This window comes from Hyla sarda, chromosome 1, assembly GCF_029499605.1.
Source record: "Hyla sarda isolate aHylSar1 chromosome 1, aHylSar1.hap1, whole genome shotgun sequence".
Classification (NCBI taxonomy): Eukaryota; Metazoa; Chordata; class Amphibia; order Anura; family Hylidae; genus Hyla; species Hyla sarda.
The window spans coordinates 485,672,116-485,691,543 of record NC_079189.1 but is presented as its reverse complement, the minus strand read 5'-3'; the positions used below and the strand labels follow the sequence as shown (position 1 = coordinate 485,691,543).

The 19,428-nt window shown below is 41.4% G+C and overlaps 1 protein-coding gene across 2 annotated transcripts in view; it reads left to right on the top strand.

Annotated features, from left to right (window-relative positions):
• SNX24 (sorting nexin 24) overlaps positions 1–13,528 on the top strand; it is a 111,729-nt gene extending 98,201 nt beyond the window's left edge. For both annotated transcript variants that reach the window (XM_056537343.1, XM_056537344.1), the window contains exons 4-7: positions 5,469–5,563; positions 6,484–6,516; positions 9,263–9,327; positions 10,767–13,528. In XM_056537343.1, coding sequence (XP_056393318.1) covers positions 5,469–5,563; positions 6,484–6,516; positions 9,263–9,327; positions 10,767–10,837 — 264 coding nt within the window. In that variant the 3' untranslated portion in view covers positions 10,838–13,528. The remainder of the gene's footprint in view (positions 1–5,468; positions 5,564–6,483; positions 6,517–9,262; positions 9,328–10,766) is intronic.
• The last annotated feature ends 5,900 nt before the right edge of the window (positions 13,529–19,428 follow it).

Genomic DNA, 19,428 nt, shown 5'->3' with positions numbered 1-19,428 from the left:
TTATTAACCATGTCTCGGATACGTGATAGTTTATCTGCAGGCAACCGGGCCTCCATTTTGTTAGAATCTAAAATTATCCCTAGGAAAGTCAGAACCTTGGTCGGACCTTCCACTTTAGCGGGGGAAACAGGAATCCCTATCTGACTGAAGACCTCAAGTGTCTTTCCCAACTGCCACGGAACTTGCTGAGGGGGCTCTAACAACAGAAAATCATCAAGATAATGAATAACGTTGCTACAGCCGACAGCGTGTTGTAAAATCCACTGCAAAGCACAAGCTAACTGATCAAAAAGCCATGGACTGGATTTGGAACCAAATGTAAGTTTTACCGCAAAATAATACAGTTGTTGCCACTTCACCCCATACCACTGCCAAAGATCCTTTTTTACTGGCAACAGCTTAAAAGCATCCATTATATCTACCTTGGACAACCATGCACCTGTACCCAACGTTAGCAACATCTGGATTGCTTGGTCAACGGAAGAATATTTCATAGCGAACTCATCTGAGGGGATCAAAGAATTAATACTGGGTATGACAGAGCCGTGCGGTGCTGACAGATCGAAAATCAATCGCTTTTTGTTACTGAACTTTCCTGAGACAATACCAATGGGGCTAACCCGCCAATCTTGAAATGGAGGTACAGAAAAAGGACCAATCATGTAACCTTTATCAACTTCCCTATCCAGCAACTCTGATACTGACATAGGGTCATTGGCCGCTGATAATAAATTATTACATTCATATGTGGATTGCGGAAGAGCTACTAGTCCTGTATGGAAACCGCTGCTGAAACCATCCAAAAGCCAATTTACCCATTCTAAGTTGGGATGAAATTCAAGATACCCCTTCAAGACATGCATCTGTATGACACCTAAATATGATGAACCACCTTTTATTGAGCACAGTGAACGGGGGTGAGCCCGAAAACACTTAAGACAAACATGTAACAGTCTACACTGATTGTAATTGCATGTAGCTAAATTATAATTATTACAAATTTGGTTTTTACCCAAAAACCTAACTGGTCTGCCCAATTTATCAACCGATTCTGTGGCCCTGTTACCAGCATATGAGGTACCTGGTTTACTTGCTGACGCCTCCTCCTGCGCTAAATTGCACCATGCCGTGGCATGTGATATAGATTGACATAACGCGCATGACGGGGCCCTAAGCCCCGCAAAATGCCGGCAAAACAGCTCCGTGTCCAGTTTGGACCAGTCATAAGAGTAACCATGTTGCGCAAATGCCGCTGCTGCTTTGCTGAAAACGACTTATGATAATCGTAAAAGTAGGTCCCTCCATATTTGTTACATAGGTCTGCCATATTAAATAGGTAAATATCCAATTCCTCCCTCCTAAGAGGTTTTGCCGAGCAGATTACATCCCTGAACATGCTAAATGCCACAATGAATTCAGGAAAAGATAATTTCCTATTCAACCTGGCGTCTTTGCTCCTCAGCACCACAGACAACTCCCCGCAGGCAATGGTTCTAGTATCTATCATGTCCTGGGTGGCAATGAGCAAAGACGCCAAATTGACGTCCCTTCCCTCCAAAATGTCCTTACGCACATTGGAAGGAACAAAATACGCTGGTGCCACCCTAGGAGGTACCAACCCCCTACCTGAATCCGTACTGCACCCTGGTACCGGCACTGCCACCTGCATACTGTTAGCAGCTGGAACTGGGACAACGGCAGGCACCAGGACACCTGCTGCAGGCCTCTGGGCATTGTTGCTCTCGAGACTGTCCAACCTAGCCTGCACAGTTGATAGGGAGTCCACCATAGTCGCCATTAAGGCATGCAACTGTCCCAGGGAAGCTGTAATGGGATCCTGCTGCAGACTGGTCCCTGGCAATGGGTCAGCCATCAGTATCTTATATAATTCGGCTTTTCGTGCGGAAGCCGGAAAAGGAACCCCACGCTTCTTAAGTTCCTCCATCAGTTTTGGGATGGTCCATGTGCGATACGAAGGAGCGTCGCCCCCCTCAGACACCCTGGATGGGGTATCCAAGACGGACAAGGACTCCTCGATGTCTGACCCATGAGACATGCTTGAGTAGGTACCTAGGTGCTGCTGATGTAATCGAGTAACCACCACTGATACTGGACCTGTAATTACTAAGGAGAAAAACCTGACCGTAAATGGAAATATGCGTACACTAAGTACAACGTAAATAAAGATATTGCAAATTGATCTGAAAAACGTGTCAGAAAGCCAACCGGAACCTGCCGTAATGAGGTTGCTCTGAAGAAGAGTCAGAAACAACAATCAAGTAATAACAACCCTCGCGCTGAAGGAACGAGTCAGGCAACAGGGTACCGAGAAATTGACTATATAACTACATGACGTGCGTAGTTAGGACTGACATACCATTCGTGGCAGTTACTTAGGATAACTGCTGGTGTATAAGCATGACTACCGAAACGAGATTTGTGCCAGACCCAACAACGTGCCGGGTCATCGTCAAGATATAACCAATTTTTACGTAAAACTAGACATCCCATACACATACAATGTGCTCTACTATACACATAAACATAAACATATACATACATACACACCTATGTGCATACCTGCATATACCCGCCTGCATATATACACACAGATACCTACACATACGCACACATATATATATATATATAAACGTAAAGAAAAACATGTGCACACCCACGTGCCTATACCCAGACCATACACATAACCCCGCCTGACCCATACCTATACATATACGCACACTTATGTATCCCCACAGCTATTTACCCATACGAGCATATACACATATATATATATATATATCTATCCATATCCCCCCCTTTTTTTTTTTTTTTTTTTATAACTCTATTGTTTGTTCTGAAGACGTGTCAGCAACAACAAAACGTACGCTCGACAGAATCAAAAGTAACCTAGAACCATGTAACCTACCCGAGGTAACTTGTAGCTGAACCAACCAGGAGGAACCCCTCAATGAACCACCTGAATCCAGGACCAACCGAATCTATATGTACACACACAAACTAAATAATTAACAGAAAATCACGCCTAACTCTGCAGAAATGTGACAGATATGATGCAAAATAAACGCTGTCCCCATTTTAAGTAATCTATAAACCTCCAGAGACCCCTACAATAGTGTACTAACTATATCTACCAAATCCAACGCAGATCTGAAAAAACCGACCTGGTGGATGTTCTATAGTACATTAACCCCTGTGTTAGCCCATGTATACTGTCTTAAAAGCTGACTATGATGTGACATGATATATTCTGAGTATGAGGGCCTGGCTGCGGGAGCCAACACCATCTCACATGGCAGAAGTGCCCCCCCCCCCCCCCCCCAAAAATAAAAGAGAAAACCTACAATAGACCCACCTGCCATGGGGCGTACAAATGACTCGCGGTCATGCGGTGACCAAAATGACTAACCACCACCCGAACATAACACAATATCTACCTATAACTGTCTTAATGAAATAATCCCTGATCTCAGGAATACCCCGCACATTATGGACGGACGGCCCCGAGAACGAAGCGTGGAAAACTTGTAGTGGGGCGGGATACGGCTCCCGGTGCATATCTAATGAAAGCCCGTAAAGTAACTCCAATATGCCGGCCAGCCGGCACTTACCCTCCACGCGCCGCCAAACACCTGACGTGACACTCCGCAGCCGAACGCCGGAGCCGAAACCGAAACCGGAAACAGGAAACCGAAACCGGAAGTGACGCGACGAGTGAGCTCACTTGCAGCCACACAAGGAAAACTGCAATAACGCCGCACCCGCCCCGAGGTACAGGAGCCCGGGGTTTATGTAGTGTCCAGCCCCTCCCACAAATACAGCCCATTGGGCTTTAATACATATATATATATATATATATATTATTTTTTATTTTTTAATTTTTTTTTATTAGCATGCTTTCATTAAAACCTTCATTATACTTAATGGCTTCTAACTAAGTTTCTATTTGTGATATTGAGATATAAACCAGACTTTAGCACTGTTATTGAGTGCCATAATATCATACATGGTACTGGTATGTGGGTCTTATTATGCCTTAATTCAGACTGTGCCATTATACAAGGAAGTTTCTTCACTAATACCATGTTTGCATAGTGGAACCCTAAGGGAGTGGTTACCACTAGCTTATCTTAAATGTGTGTATCTCCACTGTTCTACCTATCCATGACTAAGGATATGTAACTGGCCGAATCACGTTGGATTTTTATCCTGTCTACACTGATGTCCTGTAAAAAAAAAAAAAAAAGAAAAACCTTTTACCCGAATACTGGTACTGAAGACATCCCTTCTTTCTATATGTATCTAAAACTTTTGCCCCACATTTAGTTGTCCTTTTATACCAATTCACTTTCTACCTCCTACTATCTTTTCTAAAGAAAACACCTAGGAATGTCCTTTTTATCTTACACCCATAATTTTAGGAATGTAAGATAAAGTTTCTATAATTTCACATTTTATAAGATTATTTTAATTACGTTTTCTTTAAGTACATTGTAGGGCTTTATTGTTATGTTTGTGTTTTTATCTGTCTTCCCAGCATATCAGCTCCACATTCATAATGTCAAACACTATCGCAGCAAATGCCTTCATGTTAATTTAGAGAAATATCAGGGCTTAGCTGCACCAGCCATGACAATGAGATTGGGGGCCTGTCCTTTGTCATTCTCAGATATACTATAGATGTGGCCAGTGCATCGTAAGCTGATCTGTCAAACTAAACAAACAACTCACATTGTTAACATTTCCTAAATCTTGCATTAATAAAACCAGAGTAAGTCTCTGAAACCACAGGAGATTTCCTCTTTCTCACAGCAATGATGGATTGGATTCCTTCAAGGCTGAGTAATAGCCTCAACTATTGAAACACAACATTTTGTTTTCTTTTTGCTTTTTTCCTAGTAGAAATGAGTTATTGCTGACCTGAACATTTAATAAAATTTTTTAAAATATTTTGTCTTTTTGTATATAATGTTTTTGATTTTATTTATGTTGAATTGTATGTTCACTTTTATATATAGACAAATGGTGTCTCAGCTCACCTCCTCTGCCAGAACCCTGTGCACGGAATGGTGGGAACCAACACCGGGAGACAAATAGAAGAATTAACGCGTGACGCGTTTCAGCCGGTTTCACCAGCCTTACTCATACTGATAAGTATGAGTAAGGCTGGTGAAACCGGCTGAAACGTGTCTCTTGTATCCTGCTCTGTCGTGGTCAAAATAAAGATTCAGTTCTTATTGCACAAGAACCTGCACTGGATTCCTTTATTCTTCTATTCACTTTTATATGATATTAAAAGCAAAGTAAGACATGGATAGCCTATCCTAGTATAGTCCATCAGTTTTTGTGTCTTGTGGCCTCATCCTAACTATTAGAAATCTTCTTTAACAATATAAGGTAAATATTGTAATAATTTAAGAAAAGCAAATATATATATATTTTTTTTATAGACTATTATATATGAAAATGAAGAACTGCCTAAAATATTTCTGGATTTTCTGAATGTTCGCCATCTGCCATCTTTGCCAAAAGCGGAAAGCTGTGGGTAAAGTATTCAGACTTCATTACTACTCTGATGTACCTGGGCAACATTTATTAAAATTGATGCAGGTTAAAAATGGATTTCACAATCAATGTAATGTAAATAGGCCCTTTAAGCAACTACCTGACTTTTTTCTGTGATTATGCCTTTTTCCTTTTATCCTAGTACCCAATAACTTTTTGCCTTATCTGTCCAGAAGTCCTGGTTTACAGTGTTAGTGTATATCTTATACAGTGTCCTGATGTCCCTATATACATCCTAACATAAGATGTCCCTATATACATCCTAACATAAGATGTCCCTATATACATCCTAACATAAGATGTCCCTATATACATCCTAACATAAGATGTCCCTATATACATCCTAACATAAGATGTCCCTATATACATCCTAACATAAGATGTCCCTATATACATCCTAACATAAGATGTCCCTATATACATCCTAACATAAGATGTCCCTATATACATCCTAACATAAGATGTCCCTATATACATCCTAACATAAGATGTCCCTATATACATCCTAACATAAGATGTCCCTGTATACACCCTAACATAAGATGTCCCTGTATACACCCTAACATAAGATGTCCCTGTATACACCCTAACATAAGATGTCCCTGTATACATCCTAACATAAGATGTCCCTATAGATGGCTGTACCTGTCCTGCAGCAGTCTTGGAGTCTAAGGATTAAATCCCTATTACCCCATACACACTCAGTCAAGGATGTAGGGAGGAGGGGGTTAAAGCCACTGCCAGACACCTGGTGTGTGACTGATTATGTCCCTGAAAACAAAAGGATCTGGCATGTGAAATCCAACATGCCCCATCCTCTTCTCCCCCAACATCACTAATCATTTAAAGTGTCATTCAAGGTTTTTTTTTTTCTGAAATAATGACTTATCTGTATTTCAGCTCCATTGAGGAAATCGATTCCGAAGAAACTAGGTAGGATGCTTCTATTTCCCTGAACTGCATGCTCGTGTGAGAGACCAGTACATGTTTCTCCACAAGTCATATCTTTTAGAATACAAATCACATAGGTAGGCTATTTATATACATACCATTGTATAATTTGGTAGGATGAATGACTGGGACATTGGGGTGGATTTATCAAGACATTTGGAAAGCTTTTTAAATTGCTTCTTTCTCTGTTTGTCGCACAATGGCCCTCATTTACTATTGCAAACCCAACATGTTTTGTCGGTTGTGCGCCAGATTCTGTCTGCGCCAGATTTTGCGCCAGAATTGAAAAAAAAAAAAACGACTAACTCTCCATTTTGCTAAGAATACCCGAAATGGGGGCGTGGCCGCTGGGGGAAAGGGGGCGTGGTCTCTGAAAAGGGGAGTGTTCCAGACAATTTCACAAAAACCCAAAATATTTACTAAGGTTTCTACATAAAATGTGGTAAATTTGAGCTGAGGAAAACCAGACCGATCAGAGCATGTGTAAAAAAAAGCAAAATGTAGGGAAAGTGGAAAATGTAGGGAAACCTTAGTAAATACCGTGGAAAATAAATTGTAGGGAATTAAAACCCACAAAGAAACCTACACAACACTCTTAGTAAATGAGGGCCAATGGGTCCATGCTGCTTTTTGTGCAACAATTGCTTTAGAAACGTTTCCATGATTTTTACCCATTTAGAGCACTTTGTGCAGTGGTCACTGATTTACTAAGTGTGAATGTCGTCCAATTGCGAAAAAGACGGTTTCTTAGGTCAAATCAGCCCTGCCCTACATTTTCTGTGCTACTTTTGAGTCGGGGTATATGCGACTTTTCACACAAAAGTCGCATGTCCGCACAAAATCTTTTTTTTTTTCAGAAGTTGCATCAGCGAAATTCATCAAAGTCCGTGTGCCATTTGATACATTTGGTGCAAGTCCGCAACTATTACAGCAACTTTTGTGCTCTAAAATAGTTAAGAATTCACACCACTCTTTTTGTAAATGCACCTCATTGGCCACAAATCTGGTATATGCTGACTAGGATTCTCTCACCAGTAACATTGTACTAGGTTGGGAAGAAAAAAACTGTTCTCCAGGGGTGTCCACGATCTGGTGAACAAGGTGGTGCTTCAGTATCCTGCATTTCTGTATGGGTCTGGCATGTGCCAGTGGCATGTCATCATCAATCCTTTAAGAGCAACGCAAATATAGGTGTGAATAATTAATTTTAAAGGCATAGTTATATTTCCTATCATAGTCTTTATTGTATAGATCCCTATGTATGGGTCACACACTAGGGTATGCAAGTAAGCAATCGATGCCTAAAACACAGCAACAATATCAATTATAATGTGAATTCGGGTAGAAAAACAGACATGGTGCACATCTACAATCTTGTATAATGATCTGATTGCTTCTCAGCATAATATCAAAAACTAACAGGTTGTTAGTATACATTTTTGATCAAAAAGTACAAGCCCACTCGCCACGTCAAGGCCACCTATTTAGAGTGGGTCCCTAACGTCCCTAGCATAAAATGGCGCAGCACCGGGCGGCGACCACCACCGCCGCTACACCAATGCCCACAGGGGGGGAACGACCCACTGGCAGAGCAGCCCCAATGCCATTCAAACCAGTCTATGGGCCGCACCCCCCCCCCCCCCCGCAGACACGGTGCCACGGCAACGGACACCGCACAGCACCACACCAGTGTGAACAAGGTGTAAGGGCTCACTTACCATGCTCTCCCAGTCAGATTGGGAGGCTGCTAGGAAAGAAATGACCCATGTGTAGCTAAGTACTACTTATATAGGGTTGGGCTGAGGGGGTGGGGAAGAGTGCAGCACATGTTCAAACAAAAAAAAGAGGGGATAGAAATCACAGTGTAAATTCGGGTAGAAAAACAGACATGGCGCACATCTACAATCTTGTATAATGATCTGATATCAGTTATGCTTGTCTACTCCTGGGAAAACATGCTTCACGTCACATTTTAAGACAACACTGAATACAATATTGTTTTCTCGATGTGAATCTACTACCACAGGGCTGTTGCATTCAGAAACCTTTTCGCTATACAGTTAAAGGGGTACTCCGCTGCTCAGCGTTTGGAACAAACTGTTCTGAACGCTGGAGACGGGAGCGTGTGACGTCATAGCCCCGCCCCCTCATGACGTCACACCCCCGCCCCCTCAATGCAAGTCTATGGGAGGGGGCGTGACTGCCGTCACGCCCCCTCCCATAGACTTTCATTGAGGGGGCAGGACGTCATGAGGGGCGGGGCTATGATGTCACAAGCTCCCGGTTCCAGCTTTGGGAACAGTTTGTTCCAAACGCTGAGCAGCGGAGTACCCCTTTAAGACTTTGAGATGAAGAGTACACACTGCAGGGGGACCTACACAGCTAAGTGAAAAATAGACAGACAATAGTCCAGTTGCACCCCCAGACAACCTTTTATTAGTAGAATCTGTGGTTTAGTGTAGTGTGTATAACATTATAATACTATTACAATGTCTTTCTTGTATTTTAAGTAAATCAGTTTTCTATATTAAAAGTAAAGGTACCCAGAACATGAAGAATAGGTCCTGCTATCCTTTAACATCCTGTAGTTTTTTGCTTGGAGCGGTCCATGCGAGATGGACAAATACCACCGCACTGCAGTCTGCGCTCATCATCTTATTGAAACTAGTTTGTTGTATTTTCTGCTTACCATTTGTGATGCTGATGCTTGTGTTTTTGACCTTTCCAGCAAACTGTCCCACCAGCCTGTGCTGCTATTCCTCAGGGATCCATATGTCTTGCCTAAAGCGAACGGTAATCAAACCTGTCATGTGCTAACAGCTGTTTACTGATCACTCCCCGCACCACAAATTATTAGTAAAACTACACCGCTTATGTCACATTTCATAAGAAACGGGAATGGCTACACATGTTATGTTGTACTTTGACATTGTTATTATGCTGACATATTCTGAAGTCTTTTGTTATTAAAATGTAATAATATGGGTGTTATATGCCGATCAGCCAGAACATTAAAATGTAGAAGTAGATATTGTTTCTTTTGTTTCAAGGGTACCTGGGATATGTCGGACAGCAAGTAAATAGTCAAGACTGTGACAAGGGTCAAATTGTGATTGCTAAAAGACTTATGTGGGGTGATACCATATGCAGTGCTTAGTACTTTCTCTAAAGCCATCCGAGGTGTATTGATGCATGTGGGGAGCAAGTTCTGGCCAATGTGGTTCCCCTTCTCATAAATTGATGGCATGTTGATCATGAGGGTGAGGACAAAATCCTAGTTTAGCGCTGTGTCGCCATCTGATCTGCTTCTTGCAAAGCAGCATTCTCAGCCACCTGCAGGTGGGCCATTTTACTTAAAAAGAATTAAACTGTAGGTCCCTGCACAGCCCTGAAGTCAGAACCCACCGTGCAGCGGAGAAACTGTGAAAAGCACACAGCCCAGTGGTCAGATGTCCACAGACCATAAAGTGTTGGCATATTTTAGTGACTTACTTTCACTTTATGAGATAGGCATACACCTTTAAAAGGGGTCATTAGTATAACCCACACTACCCTTTTGGTATATGCTTGTAGTGTGGGTAACTCTTATTAAAAAAAAAAAAAAGAAAGATTCTTACGGTTCCCCGTTCCGTCAGTCATGTCCTTCTTTTTCTTGATATGTTAATATGGAGTTTGGTGCACGGGGGGGGGGGGGGGGTCTTCCTAATCCCCAGGGTGCACGCCGAGGTCAGTCTTCATAGGAAGCGCTTCCTCCCTCTGTGCTGAGGCTCCTATGCTGCAGCATGGAGCTCCATTCTGCAGAATAGCGCTACTTCTCCACTATGAAATCTCTCAGAGGAGAGATTTGAATTCATTCCTCCTGCGGCCGACTGCGCATGCGGAGGAAAGGCGTTATGCTGCAGAGTGGATCTTCATTCTGCAGCATTGGAGCCTTAGCACAAGGGGAGGAAGACAGATGTCAATGTGCATGGGGGAAGGGATGCTTGTGGACGATCCTGATTAGCATATCAAGAATAACAAGATTAACGACAAAACAGAGGGGTGGATCAGGGAACAGTAGGTATCATTTTTATCAGGGTCACCACACTACAGATACTTCAGCCATTGTGAACAACTTCTGAGACGCTATCTAGTTGGAATATTTAGTTCTACCTTCTTCGGCAACAGTAATAAGTGCTGATCTCTATTGACTATGTCCTTCTTTTTTTCCACCCCCCCCCCCCCTCTTTTAGACCTTGCAGCCAATGTGGTCATTGAGGGCGTTCTTCATGGCATATTTTACCCACATCTTCAGACGAGCTAGAACTGTGATATCTTCTACAATTTCCATCCTGACAAGTAGTGGAGCAGTCAGGACAATCCGTTTTCTTGAATGCTTGGCTGCAGTGCTGGTGATGGAGCCTGCTGAACCGCTGTACTAGTTTATTTATTGTTTACTAAGGAATCTAATAATGGATGTAAAGGGAGCAACAAGAACCCATGACAAGGAAAGTCTTCATCGTAAATGATGCCAATATACTTGCCAGGTTTGCATACGGACTGTACATTTCAATACTATGTTTTTGAAATGTGTCTAAAGATGCCACTATTGGGTCTCTGTGAGCTCGGCCCTCTGGTAATTCCTAAATTGAAGATGTTACTGTGCCCCAAACTCTTCAAAAGGAAAACCGATTTCTATTGCATCTAGCTCAAAAGAGCCGAGCACCTTCATCTAAGACACAAGGGGGTCTGGTGGTCAGTCATCTAAAACTGTGTATAGGGTAGGAGCTACTTGTGATGTTTAGTGCAGCATTTTATAAGGCAGTTCGCCTCTTACTGAGGTCATAAAGGGAATAAGCATTTAAATGTCATTACTGCCACCAATATGTATACCTAGAACTAATGTGAACTCTGTCTTAGTAATGCGCTAATGTATATAAACTGATGTGTAAGTATCTCACTCATCAAGAATTAGTTTGCTGCTCATGTACTTCTGTTTTCTTAAACTAAAATAAAGGGAAGCATTAGACATATTGAGGATAGATGTGATGGTCAAGAAGAAAACAGAGCTGCTTTCTTTAAGAATCCGTTCAATTCATGTGTTATTTCAGCTCTGTTCCATTGACGTAAAGGTAATACCAAACACAACCAGAGGAGGAGGCTCTGTTTCTGTAAGAAAGCTGATATATATCTATATAATTTTTTTTTTTTTTACCCCCAATGTATTATGGCTGCAGCTTCTCTGTTATGCAATCTGCAGGACGATATTTTTTGTCTTATGCGCTGGTAGACAAGAACTGACATTGGGGCAGATTTACTAAAAATATCTGTATAAACTTAGACCAGGCATTCTGAAGATGTGCTAAATCTAGTAGTGGCTCATACTGTTTGATACATTTGGCGCATCTTTACACACTGTTGGCTTACTTTATTGGTAATATTTACAGCCAAATGTTGGCACACATTGGGGGACATTTATCATTTGTATGTTGACAATTTTTGCTCTAAATTTCTCTTTGATACTTTTTTTTTGTAACTTTTCAAGTAGACTATTTTCTCATGATTGTGTAGGTATGTCAATATAACTTATTTTTTTTTTTTTTGCAGTGGTCAGGAACTTATTATGTGCAACTTTTGGTGAAAAGTCACAAAAAAAAGTGGCAAAGCCCTCAATTTGTCTTAAATAAGCCTGCTGCTTCCGGATAACTCTGTGTGTCCACTCGTAGCGGCAGAATTTCCACTGTAGATACAGTGCCTGCTCATAGCAGATGCCCAGCAGGAAATCCACTGCCACGAGCATACACACAGAGCTACCCGGCCGCAACAGGGAGCTCACACCTGTGACTGACTGCCGTCAGGGCATCCACAGCGTAAAACATGCACCAGTTGCACCACACCCTATCTTTGCTAAAGCCCTAGAAAGTATCTAACACACAACTGAGGGTTTTCATACACCACACTTACATAAGCTCCATCCATGTTTACTGTGCTGGATTTAAGAGGCATACACCAATTCAGTGGATCTGTGGCTGACCGTGGCCCTGGTGCAGAAATCTTCAATATTTGCTGGCACAAATTAGCCTTAGGTCACATGTGAAGAGGGCCCCTTCGCGTGAAGCTGCGTCATCGATGTATATTTTAAAAGGTTGCAAATTTTTGCACAAAGAAATGTGCAACTTTTCAAACCATAAGCACGATTCCGTTGTATTGACTTATCTTGTGACTTAATAAAGTTGCTGTTTAATAGTAAATTATAAGCCACTGGTACAGCTTAGAAAATCTTCCCCAATAAGTTCCAAAGGTATGTACACCAGTGTTTTGGTGCCAAACTGAGCCAAAATTCTGGCACATTTGGAATAATAAATTTGTTGTATTGTGTGAATTAAATTTGCCATATACATCAAAATCTAAATCTTAGATGACTTGAAAAGTGTCTGTAAATATGTGAACATTTGTAAATCCAAATAGCCATCTACCAGTGACACATGGAGCATAAGACAGGAGTGTTGTATTGGGGACACTGGAGCTAGAAGATGACTAGTAACTTACAGCACTGACAACATAAAGAAATAAATTACGACAATACATCACATTTGTTGTCAACACTAAAGGGGATTTAATGTATACTTCACACCACAACTGTGCAATACGACCGCTGTAAGGAATGGAATATTGCTAGGTTATTCAAAGTTATGGGTGTTACAACTGGGACCACCAGAAATCACTACATGGAAGTGCAACAGGTGAATTAGAGCCAAGTTGTAGTATCTGCACAGTACACAGGTGGCCTTATAGTGATTGCTTATACATGGCCAGAGGATCCTGCAAACACGGCCACAAACATGGTTCTACCCTGGAGACCAATTGGCAATTCTAAAAGTAAATTTAAAAAAAATTAAAAAAACTTGCCGAGGTTATTGATTGACAAAAATATCCAATTATATGTTTTATATTATCCATTTTGTTCTTAAAGGAGAACTCCAGAATAGGAAAATTATCGTCCATACTGCCGGCAGTAAAAAAAAAAATAAACAGGTACATACCTTCCTTTGCTCCCCCGGTGGCTCCAGTAACCGGCTCCGGCCTCCGCCGCGATCCTCTTCCTGGTTGCCGGTGGTCGGCGAGTCACACTGCGCTCAGTCAATCACCGGCCGCAGCGAAGTCCAACTCGGCCGGTGATTGGCTGAGCGCAGTGTGACTCGCTGACCACCGGCAACCAGGAAGAGGATCGCGGCGGAGGCAGTAGCCGGTTACCGGAGGCATCAGGGGAGAGAAGGAAGGTATGTACCTCTATTTTTTTTACTGCCGGCAATATGGACGATAATTTTCCTATTCCAGAGTTCTCCTTTAAAAATCTCAGAATTTCAGTTTATTAATTCCCAGTGTTGCATATCTGTATATGATATTGTGGTAAATTAAGGGATTTTTTTTTTTAACTGGTACTAAATGTATATTTGATAAGATACACCTATTGAAAGAAAATATAACTACTTGGCTGTAACAATGCCATAACTGTATAGAAGCCTGAACATGTGAGTAGTTTGGTAACTCTACGGACACTGCATGGTAGATATTTAGTATTTTTACTGTACGCCAAAGCAGATATTTTTGTACATTATGCAATAAATAGGGCATGCCATTGTTAAAGGTGAAGTCTCATTAAAAAATATACCCTATCAGTAGGAAGCGGGGGGCTGCCATGCCCCCTCCATATATCTCTATGGGGGAGCTGTTCGGCAATCTTCAGCACCCCCATAGAGATATATGGAGGGGGCATGGCAGCCTCTGCTTTGGGCGAGGGTCGTGATGCGCCACTCCGGGGAAGAGCCGGGGCTCCATACAGGAGATCGCGGGGAGCCCCAGTGGTCAGGGATAAGTTTTTTTAGTAAGAGAGATCTCCTTTAAATAAAGAACAATGTTTACCACTACAGAATTATGTGTGAGGCCTGTAATGGTATGGAAGAAAGGCCGAACTGGAATGTTTGCTATAATAAATATTATTAACTGGCAGAATTGTCTGTGAAGTTTAATTTCTGTCTCTCTCAACCAGCACAACACATCCTAAAGGGACACATATTTTTTTTATTTTCTTATTTCGTGTTGTTTTTTTGTTGTTATTGTTTTTAAAGGAACTCTTACCAGCAGGTCCCCAGTTCTTAACTTCCTTGTCCTACCTCAATACACATGAAATGCCCATTCTGATAATCTCTGGCTTACTTCCAATAAATAGAATAATAATAATAAAAAATTATATATAGAGTATCAAATGGCTTGTATAAAATATTATAACCAGTTTATTAAATTACAAACGGAATATAGATAATATATATCAATAGCAATATGTCTATACTGTTCTGCGTTCTCGTCCACAGGGCACTTATGGATGAGTGTATCACATGCTCAAACAATATATTGAAATATATGAAAAGGCATGTTGCCTTTACTGAAGAAGCAGCCTAGGGCGGTTCCGAAACGCGTTTAAATAGAGCAATATTTGCACAAGATACTAGTTTTGAATACTCTCTGTAGCAACATATTAGTACCAGTACTGGTTCAACAGCCTGGGTTGGCATCCAGTCACACCACGAAAATGTCATCAGGACCTACAGAGACCAGACACTGCTACAAGCACACTACACAGTCCACTCCAGGCTATAGCGAGAGACTTCAGGACATCTACAAGAGGCTGCTTTCCTCTGCCCCCACATCGAGGTCTTCATACACGGCTGGTCTGCATCGGAGAGCTGGAGACGGTGATCTGTGCAAGAATCAGAAGTCCCTGCACACACAGTCTGGGACCCATATAAGTTTTCAATTTGAAAACCGTACAGAATCGTATTGGAACCGTATGCATTGACTCCATTGAAAACCGTATGCTAAAAGATGCATCAGATTGTGTCCGTTTTGCATCCTGTACAGTTTTGTCAGTTTTTTTTTCCCGTACCCAAAACCGTAGCCAGGGGAAAAACCGTATTGAAACGTATACTTTTTTTTTTTTTTTTTTTTTTTTTTTTTTTTAAACATGGGTGTCAATAGGAACCCTACAGAACTGTGTGTGTACGTTTCCATCCAGTTTTCACCATACAGTTTTTGACTTTGCACAGTTTTTTTCTTAGAATTTTAATCAAACAAGTTCAACTTTATTCATAATGGAATGAAAAGTTAAAAACATATAAGTTTTTTTTCCTTTAAAAAAACGGATGCAACTGGACAGGCTGTCCGGGCATACTGGGAGTTGTAGTTTTGCAATACTTGGAGGCACACTGGTTGGGAAACACTGCCCTATGGATATGGCTTGCAATAAATAGAATAATAATAAAAAAATAATATATAGTGTATAAAATATAGAAAAGGCTTGTGTAAAATATAATCAGTTTATTAATAAACTACAAAAAGAATATAGATAATATATATCAATAGCAATATGTCTATACTGTACTGCGTTCTCGTCCACAGGGCCCTTGTGGAGGAGTGTCACATGCTCAAACAATATATTGAAATAGAAAAAAACTGTTAAAACTAAAATAAAAAAATTCACAAGATACAATATTGTACTCCTATAAGCGGCATCACTGCAATCTGATAAGAGTCCTCAAACAGAAATGCTAACTGTTAGGCTGGGTTCACACCACGTTTTTGCAATACAGTTCTCGTATCAGGTTTTTGATAAAAAACTGATTCCTCAAAACCTGTGTACAAATTTTAATCCGTATCATTTTTTTGTGCGTACGCCATTGAACGTGCAGTTTTAAAAGCGGTATATTTTTATAATTCGGACATTTTCGCACGCGGTGATACCACATATGTTTATTTTTATTTACACTGTTTTATTTTGTTACTAGGAAATGCCGGGTGATTTAAACTTTTAATTCAGAAGAGAATACCTGAAAGGGTTAACTTTTTTTTTTTACGAGCTCATAGCTCCTATAGGGACCTATGAGCTTGCAATGGCTGATTGCATACACAGATTGTTGCTTTGCAGTTGCATGGCAACAAGCTGTGTAATCGGCGGTTGATTGCTCCAGCCTGCATGGAGCAATCAATCAGAGCCGGGACGCCGACGGAAGAAGGTAGGGACCTTCTTCTCTCCGGGTAGCTGATCTGAGCATCGCGATTTTATCGCGATGACCCCGATCAGCCCGACTGAGCAGCCGGGAAGCATTTACTTTAACTTTCGATGCGGCGTTCAGCTTTGAGCGCCGCATCGGAAGGGTTAATAGCGCTTGGCCGAACAATCGCGGCCTCGCACTATTAGCCGCGGGTCCCGGCTGTGAATAGGCCGGGACCCCGCATTATAGACAGGGACCGGACTTAGGACGTATGAGTACGTCCTAAGTCCTTAAGGAGCTAAAGACTCCCTCTGGGTTTTCTTTTTTTTTCTATGCACACTCGCTATTGCTAGTCCTACAGCACGATTTGTTTTATGCCAACGGAGCTGCATCTATGTGTTTTATTACTCTAATTTGGTCATGTGATCACAAGTCTGGCTCTACAATTCTTCCAGTAACTAATGGTTACAACAGATGTCAGGCTCTGATTTCCTGTGGAATACAGGATGACAACATCATCTCCCCGATTCCCTTCTACTAGCTCTCAGACTCCTCCCATCTCTATCTGCTACCCCTGAGGCTGTGTTCACACATTGAGTTTCTTGCTGCTTTTTTTCTGTTTTTAGTATGATTTTTCCCTAAATGATGGCAAAAATGGAGCTTGTATTGCAATTATGCAAAATATGGTAAAAGCGTTAAATTTTTACCACTTGGAAAATCGCTGCAAAAACAGCTAAAATGCTCTAAAATGTGTAAAAATAAAATGCAGTAAAAATTCTACGTGTGAACACAGCCTAATGGTGTTCAATCTTCACCATCTCAATTGTGATTGCAAGTCAAATACCCTTCACCTCATGGCAATATTTCCCTAAAAATGCACATTGAGGCTGGGTTCACATCACGTTTTTACCAATACGGGACCACATACGGCTGGGGGGAGCTAAAACCTTGCGCTCCCGTATCCCTGCCGCATGTCGCCCGTATGTAATTCATTTCAATGAGCTGACCGGAGTGAAACGCTGACTCTGGTTGGCTCATTTTTGCCCCGTATGCAGTTTTTCACCGGACCTCAAACCGTGGTCGACTACGGTTTTAGGTGCGGTGGGAAAACCGCGTACGGGGCAAAAATGAGCCAACCGGAGTCAGCATTTCACTCCGTCGGCTCATTGAAATGAATTACATAAAGCAGGGATACGGGAGCGCAAGGCTTTAGCTTCCCCCAGCCGTATGCGGTCCCGTATTGGTAAAAACGTGATGTGAACCCAGCCTGACTAGGATAAAAATGCAAGAAAACAGCACAGTGTGAACTGACCTCAACCCATTGTAGGTCTAATGAGTTGGGTGATCTCCAGCACTAGCAGGGTGATGAAATGACTAGGCGCAATAATCTAACACTCCAGCCAACGCCAGAGGATTCATGGGATATGTAGGTTGTTATACAGAACTCACACCATTCTGCATTTGTAAACCAAAATGGAGCCTATCCCATGCCTGCCACATTATACAAAAAAAAGGCTGAGCTCAAAACAACCTCTATACAGTTAAAATGAGGCTAAATTGTGTTATTTTAATTATAAAAAACTACAATAATGTGAGACTTTATGGTACATCAAGAGAATGCTAGCGCAAGATGCTGGACTGTTACCACACTACTGTAATTGTCCCGTATTTTAAAACAATAATTTTTCTCCACTATTTAACAAATATCAACATAATTCATGTGTTATTGCTTACAGAGCCATCATAGGCCACACTATAAATATGTGCACAAATGGTAAAATAAAGTAGTGGTGGAAGGTGCAGTCTAATAGCTACCATGCTGGCAAAGATGTTGCTGAGAATGTCTGTCTCCCCCATATAGATGTGTGCAGTCCGCGCTCCTCTAAACCCTTTTACGTGCGTTTTGGCTTTATCTTGATCAAGGAGCTTTCAAAATGAGCCTAAAAACCTGAAAAGGGGCGTGGTCCGCCAGAAAAAGGGGCATGTTCTTACAACCCAAACTAATTTCTATTGAATTCACAGAAAATCCATTAAATAAATGGCTGGAAATTTCCACAAAGAAAAAGCTGCTCAGAACTTCCCGACCTGTGAAACCCCACAGTAAACAGAGTGGAATCATGTAGGTCTGAAACAACACTCCACACTAATAAAAACCCAACACTTGTTTTATTTTTTTTTAAATTAAAGTTATATGATTTTTTGGGGGGGGGGGGGGGAATTGAAAGTGAAAGTAAATCGATCTTTACTGTGGCAACCACTAGGGGGGCCAAACTGCAACTCCCAGCATGCCCAGAGAGCCAAAGGCTGTCTGGGCATGCTGGGAGTTGTAGTTTTGCAACATCTGGAGGGTCACAGTTTGGAGACCACTGTTACAGTGGTGCCCAAACAGTAGCCCTTCAGATGTTGCCAAACTACAACTCTCAGCATGCCTCGACTGCCCAGGCATGCTGGGAGTTGTAGTTCTGTAACATCTGTCCCATCCGATTTAGCAATTTTCATGACATTTTTGAAAATTGCTGCTCTACTTTTGAAGCCCTCTAATTTTTTCAAAAAGCAAAAGTATGTCCATTTTATGATGCCAACATAAAGTGGACATGTTGTGTTTGTGAAGAAAAATAAAATGTATTTGGAATATCCATTTTCCTTACAAGTAGAGAGCTTGAAAGTTAGAAAAATGCAAAATTTTCATGAAATTTTGGGATTTTTCACCAAAAAAGGATGCAATTAACGCCGAAAATTTACCACCAAAATAAAGTAGAATATGTCACGAAAAAACAATCTCCGAATCGGAATATTCGGTAAAAGCGTTTTCGCGTTATTAATCCGTAAAGTGACGGTGGTCATAATTGCGAAAAAGGGCTCAGTC